The following is a 12,354-nucleotide window of genomic DNA, read 5'->3' as shown; positions in this document are numbered from 1 at the left end:
AGGCTTCCTAAAACGGGTATTTGGAGTCATACAGGAAAATAGTGTTTGGTATAGACCAGGAACAACCATGAGCTACACTATTATACAGTTTGAAAAACTGTCAATAATGCGATTTGTTAAACTGAAACAGTTCCGTTAAGCAGGATATGTAACAAGAAACGAACAGGCTTCTCTATAATAAATCTGTAGTACAAATGAGTGTTGTTAAACTCAAGTTGCTGGGACAGTACGGAGACGAACACTGCATCCTTATATTTTACTTATTTATAGAGCGGAGACAGTTTACATGTAGTTCCCGTGAGCACGTAGGTCTTAGGCCCATTGTGCTATCTCCCATTTTACCTTATTCCTTTAACAATAACCCGGTCCGTTTTATAAAGTTCACCAGGGTTGTCATTGGATATGTGGTTATGTCTTCTGGTTCCACAATGTGTCTTCCCAGGTCTCGTCTCTCCTCTCCGATCCCTTTTGATTCCCTGAAGGCCCCACAAGGGAAGAGAGACTCATCTCTCCTCTCCATTCCCCTTTGGTTCCGTGAAGGCCCCACAAGGCAATAGTTCACGGAGGTAGCTTATCTCTTCTCTCCACTCTCTCTCTTTGATTTTCTAAAGGTTCCACGAGGGAAGAGAGTCTCATTTCTCCTCTCCACTCCTCCTTGGTTCCCCGAAGGCCACATAACGAAAGAGTCCACTCCCCCTTGGTTCCCGGAGGGCCCCACGAAGGAAGAGGGCCTCATCTCTCCTTTCCACTCCTCCTTGGTTCCCTAAAGGCCCCATGATGGAAGAGTCCACTGCCCCCTGGTTCAAGGCCCCACGAGAGAAGAGGGTCTCGTCTCTCCTCTCCACTCCTCCTTGGTTCCCTGAAGGCCACGAGGGAAGAGGGAGTTTTCGAATGGTCCGATTTTCGTCCCACGAGTATCTAGGGAAATAGAAGGTCTACTCCAGCAGAGCCCTGAGTGCTGGGGTAAGGTGTAAATACTCCGAGATGCGACCCTGTTTCTCAGAGGCACCGTTTGTGACACTGTTCCTCAGGTCATTCAGCCTGAGCACGGTAGCCCACACCTTGGCTTGGGATGGCTATTGCAGGTCGTATTTCCACTCCCTGAGTGATGGGTTCGCCACACTCCCTACGCTACACATCCTTATATTCTAGGCACAAAGAACTGGGGTTGACAGTAGAAGAAGGGTTTTAACAGCGATAATGATGACAAAAATATAAATAATAAATTATGATAACTTACTTGAAGCACCCTCATAGCATTTAATTCTATTTGCACAGTAACTGGATCGATGATAGATAATTCAGTTTCTTCTTCCATTCCCAAAACACACGAGAATACCTCACAATGATTCAGAATACACGAAAGAGGCTTAGGTTCACTGCCAGGTTTATATGAAATTACTGTTGTACTCTGAAAAAAATAATTTAAGAAAGTTTGAAAATTTTCCCTGCCATATAAGGTCAATTTTGTGGCACTGAGTTCTAGACACCAGTATCATAATCATTTCGAATGAAATCCTCAGCACGGGAGATCCCAGTGAGGATATCGTTATATCTACACAATAATTATATTTACAAAGGGATAAACAAAAAATTATAGTCCTCCCGAAGAATTACAAAAAATAATAGATTTGGTATTTATTCAAGAAAAAATTAAAATTATATTTTAAAAAACTGAACACGCGTAACGTCATTAACAAAATTCAGTAACTTCATTTCGAACCATATTTATATTTTAAAATGTTACCACATCCTATACACTCCTATACAATCCTATACACTATGATATTACTTTTTACTCCTACACAAAACTCAAGAGCTAGTTCTCTTCATCGGTGTAGAAATACTAAAAAAAATATTTTCACTAATTTGTACTTATTCCATTCGCTATGTATTTTGTAACAATACTATAAATGCAAAAAAAAAAGTATTTGTTACAAAAAAAAAACGAAGATAAAAAAACACATATTATTATTATTACTATTATATTATGTATAACCTTCTAATCATCCAATAGAAGAAGAATTCTTTCAATTTTAATGTCTTAAATAGTAATAATTTCATAAATACATAGTCGTAGAAACAGAAAAATTAATTTACCTTCAAAATCACGGCATTCGTATCCCACTGCGAAGTATCTTCAACAAAAACTACCTCAGTTTCAGTAATATTTAGTTTTAGTTCAAATTGGGAATCCGATACGGGAGATTGCCTATAGTTTGAAATTCCTTCCTTTTGTATTGGTTTGCTCCTGAGAAAAATTATATTTTAAGAACAATTTATATTTTTTATCATTAATGATAAAAAGCTATTTATTAATAATTTTAATACATACTGAATTTTTAAGTCAATAGTATCAGCCGTTGGTGGACTCATGATAAATTCATTTACTGCCTGCCACCAATCGAAAATTGCCATAAGTCGCATGTTGTTGATGAGGATTGTATAAGCGGAATGTTCTCTGCGTTTTCTGTGTGGCCAAAAGACAGATAATAATAATAATTGGATAACTTGTATAGCGCCGTTCTTGTGAAAAATCACATACATAGTAAGGAATTTCCTCAATAAGTTCATTTAGTTTTATTTTTAGTTTACCTGGCATGAACCTCAGCTTGCACGGAATGAATTTCATTATGATCATTTTTTGGGCGCATAGGCTGAACAATCTTACTAAAAATATTGGGCTTCTTATTTGCTGGATCTGTTTTGTATCTGGTGTCAGATACCAATATTTCCTACAAACAAGACATAAAGATAACAAAATGATTTACGGCATTTGTTATGAGAAAATTGCATAAGGATAACAATTAAATAAAAAATAAATCAATATACCTGTGATACTAAATCTATGTCTTGCGTCATGTCTGAAAACGTTTCAATAATCAAACGTGATTTAATAAAGTTGATGCAAGCCAATGAGGACTTCCCATGCTGTGTTTCAAGGTTCAAGGTCACATCTTGTAAATCTAATCTGATAGAGGTCAAGGTCCATGTCCTCTCTTCATTGATAGAAGAGTAAAGCGGCACATTGGGTTCCGATATGTACAAGTCGTCCGTGTTTTCTCCAAGATTTTTAGATAGTAATCCTTTTATTACTTTGTATTGGACTAAATCAATAGCTCCATCCAAAGTGTTTAATGTACCTTGTATGCTTAATTCAGCCACTAAAATAAAAATCAAATTTAACTTAATTCTTCAATCTAATTGAAACTATTTTAATCATATAAACTGCAGACGTGGAAAAACATACCATTGTGGTGATCTTCGAGGTTTCTTTCAACTTGCAATACAATCCCACATTTATCTGTAAGTAAATATGGACCATGACGGAGGACCATACTGAATGGCCCGACAGATAAACCAGTTTGGGAATTAGTATCTTCATTTTGATTTCGATTGCCAGAATTACTCGGGGCATTGAGACAGATCCCGTCGCTGACCCCAACTTTTTCTCCACAGTACAAGTCCATTGTATCAAGGTTAATAGTCATCACATCCAGCAGTTCTCTAATAGCTAATATATCACAAGTTAATAATCAAGTATGTATTGTTAAACAACATGTAAAGATATCAATGATGGTGAAAACACTTACGATCATCCCGATCCCTGATGTTACTTATTGTTCCCGGAGATCCTGCCGTTTTAAACACATTATTGACGGTAAGCTTTTGAAGATCTGCTACCAGAACTGAAGTACTTCTACTGCTCACTGGCACAAGAATGGCGGGCGACAGACATTCTATTGAAAGTTGCATTCGGGTTGATGGAGAATTTGCAGTAACGGATACCTAGAAAAATGAGCAAGTGTAAAAGTATTGTAAAGCATACACGTATTATTATAATGAATGTAACTAATTAAACATTGGAATTATAACTGAAGCGATTACCTTTTGTCTAGCTTGACTAATGACTTTTTGCAATCTGGAGAATTCGCGATAGAAGGCTTGTATTTCTCCTACAAAGCGTTTAGTGTGCACATAAACAACTGAGCTCATTTCGATCAGAAGACGCGTGTCACAGTCTGCAATTAGTGCATCCTTGGGTCTGAACCTAAAAAAATGAAGATTAAAATTTATTGACTTGCCATAATTACATACATATTGTGCACATAAACAGCAAAGTTTCTCTTTTCTTTCTCCATTAATTGCCCCATTTCCTGTAGACTCAACACATTTCCAATAAAAATATCCAATCCAAATTTACTAAACACCTATCGTAACGCTTTAGGGATCATCGGTTTGACCCTACCGCTTTATATAAACGTAGAAAATTTTCTGATGCCCTTTTCTTATACAAAATCGTAAACAGTATTGTTGATTCATCACATCTGCTAGAAAAGATTGCGTTTCGTTGCCCTGAACACAACACCAGATCGAACGACTTATTTAGAAGACCACACTGTAAGGCCAAATATGTGCAAAACTCTTTAATAGGACGTGTCTGTAAAACTCACAATGCCTCTAGAGATCTAGACATTTTCAAGTGTAACTTGAAAACATATAAAATGCAACTTACTAAACTGATAAATTGATTCTTATTTTGTGAAATAATCCTATCATCTTTGTTTATTTTATTGTTTTTATTATAATCAGGCGAAAACTGTCTATACTACTAACTGTCTTTAATTGTTTTTATAACATTTTTTAATTCCTTATAATGTTTATTCTTTATATTTCTTTGTCATTTATAAATATATTGTATAGGTGCAAATATTGAATCAACAACTAGAATTAATGGAACATTATTGGTCTAATATTGTAAATAATTGCTGTTTATGATAAATATATAAATGACTGTTTCCTAAATAAAATAAAATTTTAAAAATTCCTGAAATTGGTTTGCCATAGTTCTATGAAACACTTGTGAGTTACACAAAAAACATACATATGTTATGTACATATATTGCAATATAATTAGTAATCCAGCATTGGGCCCTCGTGTAAGGGCGCCAGTGCAAATTAACAGGCCCCCGTGTTGGTGCAATACACAATGGGTGGCAGTACAATAATACAGTGTGATCTACGTAGGATTTAGAATGTAAGTCAATTGACATAGTTGACATCATGGGTTATGTCCCTGAGCATTACCTCGGACTAGCTCTACAAAGGCATGATGTCGAGTCTCACTCAAAGCATGAGGTCAGGTTCCGTTAACCTCTGATAAAACTGTTTCCTCCCTTCCCCCTCCCTACCTACCCATCCTGTAATCAGTCTACATCCTTTCTCGTTCTACCACCAATAAGGTGTCTGCTATTTTATTTCTATCTCCTTCACTCATTGTTTTATTTTCTTCTATATATATGTCTGTATGAAAATAACTTTAGTTGATATAATAAGCCCTGACGAAGCTTGAGCTAAACGAAACCTGGTTGGCTGTTAATATTAATTCATAATAAAAGTGGTGTTTTACAAAGTGTATTTTTTCATTTAATATTTATTTTTTCAACTGAAATTCGTAGAATTCCATCATAATAAGTATGTATAATGAAATCAATTTTAAACTTTATTCCACTTGCTTTTAAGCAAAAATGTATCAGTTTAATGTAAAAATGATGGTCCTGAATCTCTGAAACCGGTCTGGTCAGAAAAAATAAAAAGTGGAATAAAATTTGTTTCATTATTTTGTTATTATTTACTTTTCATTTCAAAAACAGAATTAAAATAATTATCTACTAAAATATACTACAGGTAGGTTCTAATTCGCTTATCTGGATTTGAAACGATTCTTTTTATTTAAAACACCAAATCACTTCCAAATTTGAAAAGTTCAAGCTCGTACGTACCTACTCACAAATGAAATTAAGTTGTTTCATAACAATCTCACTGAAACTTACCTCACATACTGAAAGTTGAGTGCCTTCTTCCCCGAGGACAGGAACCTCTCCCTCCATATGCGGCCATGCGGCGAGAGGTCCGTGAGCGACATGGAGCTGAGGGTGCCCTCCACCCGGCGCCCGCCCTCCTCGCTGTTGCCGCTGTTGACCAGGACCTGCAGGCCCGAGATGTTGGCCCGGCACACCTCCCGCTGCGGCCTCAGCAGCACCACGTTGAGGGAACGGACCAGTATCTCAGTTTCACTCTCGTCGTTTTGACCTGAAATTGCACACAAAGCATAAATATTATCATTCGGGTCCACTATATTAATGTGTTACATATTTATTATTTTGTTAAAAAAATTAAATTCTCTAAAGTATAATCGAAAATTTCTGAGTCTGTTTTCTTTGCTCTTTGAAAATTACATAAAATCATTATTTTGTTTCATTTCCGGGTAATTATTTACCTACTACTACCGTTTGAGAAAATATTCCGTACGAGACACCATTTTGACACACCGAGTTCTCGCATACTTCGCGTTTGTTTGTGTAGTGGCAGTGTAGGAAACATGAAAGGCATAATCGGCATAATAGACAATTTTTCGAGATCGCTAGACACGCACCCGTTAAGCAAGTTGAATTTATAATATTTTGAAATCAAATATGATTTAAGTTTAAGTTTTTTTTTGTAATAAGGTTTACAATTACAGTGACAATATTTAATACTACTCTTCCAGAGAAGCATTAGCTTGTGGTTGGAAGAGGAGTGTATTATTGTAGATATTATATGTATGTATTTTGCGCATATTTTGATTATATAAGTTTAGACAATATTTTCAAATAGCGAATTAGCTGTCACGGGTAATAAATATAGCTGAGAGAATTTTTAAAATCTGAAGCAAAAATATAATTTTAACTCTTCAGACCTCAGCCATATTCTATCCGACGATCAGAGTATTTTCGCTATGAAATAAAGTCCAAATAAAAGGAATATTTCTAAATGAATCCGAAAACTAAAAACCTGTTTTAAAAGCTGATGAAATACGCTCTCATATTTTATTATTAAAAATAAACATGTATTTTTTGAAATACTAAAATTTTTAATGGAAACATAAAAAAAATAAAGTGACTCACTTTTGTAACTAAAATTACTGATAATGTAAAAATATTAAAAACACTTATTTTATTGGACAAGTGTATTACAAACCATCACCTCACTTTTTTGTTGTTTCATATAAAAATATTGAATAAAAAAATACTTTGTTTTGAGAGGACTAAAATATAAGGGCTATGAGTTAATGGTCATAACCTGGAATTACTCATCTAAACAAGCCAACTAATTAATATGTTTTCCTCTCACCTATATCTGATTGCTGAGACTTGAATTCGGGTTTAACATATGTTGATTTCTTATCCACGGTTTCCTTCTTATCAGAGCCCATGCCGAAAAAGTCTAATACAACAACCCAACTCTCCACACTGATAATCAAATCTAAGCAGTTGAAATCAATTTTGGTAATTTTTCGGATCTGCAAAAATTCATAACACATCATAATATATTTTTTTTAAATAAGATCATAATATATGTAATAATAAGTTGATGGTTAAGAAACGATATCTCATACATGTTTGAAAAAAACAAGTTTTTTCCTAATTTCTTTTTAACACATTCACAAGACACAATGCCTATTGACGTCGTTTTAGAGGAGATGTGATATGACACAATGTTTATTGACATCGTTTTAGAGGAGATGTGATATGACACAATGTTTATTGACATCGTTTTAGAGGAGATGTGATATGACACAATGTTTATTGACATCGTTTTAAAGGAGATGTGATATGACACAATGTTTATTGACATCGTTTTAGAGGAGATGTGATATATACAATGAATATATACGTCTTTTAGTTAGGGACACAATATGACACAACGGACTGGGAAGTCAAATTTTGTATTGCAGTAAATATAGCCTGTCTTGATAGCGTCACAATAATTTTTTTATTACTAATTTTCATTGACTTCACAAAACAAATCTGTCGTATCACGAACCTCCGTCTTCCAGCATTTTCTGGCAAGTGTCCGTGAATGTGTTAAATAAGACGCTATACGGACAAATGTATGTAGACAAACAACAAGTAAATAAAATTCTTAAAACAATATTTTGATCTCAATAATTGATTAATTTAACCTTTTAATTCTGTGGCTTGCATCTGAAAGGGACAATGTTAGTTTTTCAATGTATATTTTTTTGCAATGTTGCCTCAAAGAAATGGAGTATCTTCCGAATTCTAAGAACCTTTCAATTTCGAGAAAGGTACATTCATATTTCTATTTTTGATACTGACAATTCATGGTGGAATTTCATTATAATAATACATTGAAACAATTTAAACTTTTTTCTACTTATTTTTCCACTTACTTGTTTCAATATATCATTTTTCTGAAACTTAAAACCTGCTAAAAAGAGCAAATTCTATAGATAAATCGTGAAATTTTAAAAACTGACTTTGGCCCTTTCAGAAGCAAATTACAGAATTAAATGTAGCAAAGCTATTTAATTAATTTGTAAACTTGTAAATATGCACTCTAATCAACATTTTGTTTACCGTCTACTAACTATTTGTCAGATGCAAATAACAAATTTAATATTTCATAATTTAATTTGCTCAATTTGCTTCACACATTACATATTTAATTCTCTACTCACATTCTTGTATTGTTCGCGGAACTGTGGATGGAGAGGATCTCTCATTTGTATGGAAATTAAAACAAGATTATCTTGCGGCAATGTCGATATTTCTTTGACAGGCCTTTTAGACGGAGATATTTTATTTTCCATTGCACTGAGATTATGCAGCTGGTCGGGTAATGAACTCCTATGTTTCACGTGAGCAAGACATATATTAATCGGATGAGAACTTGAATCATCAAATTCTTCAGTTCTTAAATCGGGACTTGATCTTGAGACGAAATTTGCCTTCGGAATCAATGGTTTATGAGACACCATCATGAAGCGATGCCTCGAATCAACATCTCTTAAAAGATCCTCCATGGTTATTGATCTTAAAGACATCTGAAATTTGTTTTTCAATAAGAATGAAACATTAATAAATTTGTCACAGTCAAAAAATTAATAATCGAAATATGAATTACCTCAATAGTTTTTCATGTTGTTGACATTTAATAATAAACAAAATATTAATTACCTCAATAGTTACTTCATGTTGTTGACATTTTTCAAAATTTACAAAAAAGTCTCTGAATGATAAATTTACTAAACTTTGTTCGCCTTGTCCAAAATCTTTTCTTAATTCCACCGTAAATATTGGGAGCTTGAAATCGACTGCAAATAATAATGAGATATTAGATTTAGTACCTACAACAAAAAAATTATGAAATGATTTTGAAATAAATTGAACTAAAGACTTTTTAACAACCTTTAAATTGTTGAAATGAGTTAACAGAGGGGCTTGCTAGAGGATCTGCCCTGAAGATCTGAGCTCTGAGTTGTGGGTCCATGTCGAGGGTTGTGACCCCGGTAGAGTCGGTAGTTCGCACATATGTCGGGGCTGGGTCTACGAGCACAATGGGCGATATGACACCCAGTCCACTAACAGTCTCCAACATCTGCTCGTACTGATGCCGAGTTGAAGACACTTTCAAAGGTGTTACGACTTTGCCACTTATCTAAAAAATAGAAAAAAATAAGCAGTTAAATAAAAAATTATATTGTTGATTTGTTTTGCGTAGGATCGGGGAATTCATTATTTATTCATTGACCGGTCGGTGGCTGAGTTGACATCGCGTTTGGATCCCACCCAGGCGTAGTGCGTTCAATTCCCCGGCTGGCTAAGTCCTCCATCACAACACAAGCAACATTTTCCGCTTACGATGGTGGTTTTGGTGGAGATTTTCAAATATTGTCGGGTTATTCGTAACCCGGGAATGTTTGTCTACCTTTTAAAAAAAAAAAAAAGGAAAATATACCTGCACACAGTGTTCATACAGAAAACTATTCTCTTTTGTAATACTCGTCCTTTCCACTGTAAGGTGTAGTGTGGTATCGTGCAATATTGGCTTTCCTTCTGATCCACATCTATAAATGGATTCAACAGTATCCACTCCATTGCTGCTACTCAAATGGTTCGCAATATCCAGCTAAAAGAAGATAAAAATATTATGATATTATTGCGAAAGATATAAGGATGTAAACTCACCGAATACACATACACATTAAAGTCCCGGACATGTATGTCGTAAGAATTAGTTAGATTTAAGGATGTAAACTCACCAAATGCACATTAATGTCCCGGACATGTATGTCGTAAGAATTAGTTAGATTTAAGGATGTAAACTCACAACGAATACACATTAAAGTAACGGACATGTATGTCGTAAGAATTAGTTAGATTTAAGGATGTAAACTCTCCGAATACACATTAAAGTCCCGGACATGTATGTCGTAAGAATTAGTTAAATTTAAGGATGTATACTCACCGAATACACATTAATGTTCTGGACATGTATGTCGTATGAATTAGTTAAATTTGAGGATGATAACTCACCGAATACACAAAAATGTTCAGGAGATGTATGTCGTAAGAATTAGTTGGATTTAAGGATGTATACTCACCGAATATACATTAATGTCCCGGACATGTATGTCGTAAGAATTATTTAAACCAGGTTTATTGGTAATCGAAATATTTCCTAAATGAGCAACAAAGACTTCGGTGCTAATTGGTGTCCGGGGCAACACCACAACAGGTGTTTCTAAAACCACATCAAATCTAAAAATATACAAAACATTAATTAATCATGTAAATATTGCCATGATTTATTGCAACTTTCATAAGTTTCAAATTGAAATATGACAACGTACTTGAGGTGAATGACAAGAGAGTGAATATCCAAGGGTACTTCAGAATCTTGTGGTATGCCGATACTAATAGAACGGGGTCGCCGTGGAGATATCCACTCCATAGATCCAGACACTCGAGGATTACTGTACAGAGGTTCTCCCCTGCAAAATAATTCAAATTAAAAAATACAAACATAAGGAACACTTGACTAATCAAGCGATGGCGTATTTACAAAAAAAATGTCTTGAGCGATTGAGACTTCGGTGTTCGGTTTTGGATTTGCCGCGCTCATTCAAAAATTCATACCTCCGAATATTGATACGGAAATATATAAACTGCTTACTGTGGTTTTAAAGGATGTGGTTTAAATGAATCATCGTTTATCCCACATTTACAAGTTTTAAAAGAATCATAAAAAATAAATTTAAATAAATTGGCAAAAACCGTCTACCTATATTTAGGCAAACATGGCTCTAGGCCTAGAGCCATGTGAACTAAATATGGGTAACCATCGTTCGACTGGTTCTTAGTGTTATTTATTATTATTATTGCACCGGTTTCAAAATAAATTAATAAAATACCTAGTCTGAACTAAACCGATTGCCATGTCCGTAGCGGCGGCTTTAATAGATTTAGCGAGATTGGAAAGGTACTGTTTAAATTCTGTTGCACAAGACTGGATCTCACCAATGAAGATGCCTGAATGGGTGTACCATACAGATGCCATATGAATGTTTATACCAACATTTATTTCATCTGAAAAATAAACACTCAATTAACATAAAACAACAAACTGCTAAAATAGATTGAAATTGAAAATCTTTCTTGTAAACATAAATATACAGGCTTCCCACTGATAACTCAGTTGCAACCTCCGTCACTTTCACATAAACGTCCCAGGTAAAAGAAAGAGAGATTGCAACGAAGCTCTCAGCAGCAAGACCACTCACCATTTCTTTCTACGTCCAATTTTTCTTCCTTAGAAATATCTGTGAGATTTTTAGTGATTTTAAAACTTAAAGCTTTTCCTTCTTCTTGAATCAAGTTGGCAGTATTATAGCCGTAGACCTCTTGAGCCAGGGAGTGGGCTAGATCAACTGACAAGGTAATGTTTTGATGGGCCAAAGGATCGTGGCCAACTGACACTATTCGCTGGTGCACCGTCGTTCCGGGACACAGGGAAACTATTTGAAGACCTCCTAGTGATCCATTGAGCTCCAAGGACTTGTTGGCTAGAAGACAAAAGAAAAAAAAAACAAAATTTTGTAGTTAGCTGTTGTGTAACCAGCGTTGCTCGGAGACTTTTCTCTACTTTCTATAAATATAATACATATGTGTTATATATATAAACCTTCCGGGAAAAGTTGTACATATAAATAATAGAGAAAACCCAAGCAAAATCCGTTGCGTACTTTAGAAGAACTAAGCGCACAAACAGACAGACGCTGATAGATTTTATTTTATACTATTTAGAGATTAGAGATTTATTCATACTGTCCTACAATATGAAAATGTAAGAAGTTTACATTTAACCCCTGACTGACGATACTTGTGTTTTTTCTAAAATTAATATGATTATTGGCTCTAGGCAGAGAGGCAGCAGACTGTTTCTGTAATAAAGTTCTTAATATTTTTATAAATATTTTCTGTATACACAAAAATAAAATAATGTTAA

General features: G+C 34.7%; 1 protein-coding gene across 1 annotated transcript in view; it reads right to left on the bottom strand.

Annotated features, from left to right (window-relative positions):
• Vps13D (vacuolar protein sorting 13D) overlaps positions 1-12,354 on the bottom strand; it is a 69,348-nt gene that overhangs the window by 31,329 nt on the left and 25,665 nt on the right. Inside the window, exons 22-39 of the mRNA XM_089634962.1 lie at positions 11,630-11,911; positions 11,261-11,435; positions 10,700-10,840; positions 10,451-10,607; positions 9,805-9,975; positions 9,255-9,504; positions 9,024-9,160; positions 8,525-8,890; positions 7,174-7,342; positions 5,835-6,093; positions 3,889-4,051; positions 3,594-3,789; positions 3,251-3,514; positions 2,833-3,164; positions 2,596-2,735; positions 2,336-2,470; positions 2,101-2,251; positions 1,241-1,411 (exon numbers count right to left, since the gene is read on the bottom strand). Coding sequence (XP_089491088.1) covers positions 1,241-1,411; positions 2,101-2,251; positions 2,336-2,470; positions 2,596-2,735; positions 2,833-3,164; positions 3,251-3,514; positions 3,594-3,789; positions 3,889-4,051; positions 5,835-6,093; positions 7,174-7,342; positions 8,525-8,890; positions 9,024-9,160; positions 9,255-9,504; positions 9,805-9,975; positions 10,451-10,607; positions 10,700-10,840; positions 11,261-11,435; positions 11,630-11,911 — 3,659 coding nt within the window. The remainder of the gene's footprint in view (positions 1-1,240; positions 1,412-2,100; positions 2,252-2,335; positions 2,471-2,595; positions 2,736-2,832; positions 3,165-3,250; positions 3,515-3,593; positions 3,790-3,888; positions 4,052-5,834; positions 6,094-7,173; positions 7,343-8,524; positions 8,891-9,023; positions 9,161-9,254; positions 9,505-9,804; positions 9,976-10,450; positions 10,608-10,699; positions 10,841-11,260; positions 11,436-11,629; positions 11,912-12,354) is intronic.

This window comes from Hesperophylax consimilis, chromosome 8 (assembly GCF_061612785.1).
Source record: "Hesperophylax consimilis isolate HC1 chromosome 8, BYU_Hcon_1.0, whole genome shotgun sequence".
Lineage (NCBI taxonomy): Eukaryota > Metazoa > Arthropoda > Insecta > Trichoptera > Limnephilidae > Hesperophylax > Hesperophylax consimilis.
Note: the sequence above shows the minus strand (reverse complement) of the source record. Positions and strands in the feature narration are given on the sequence as shown.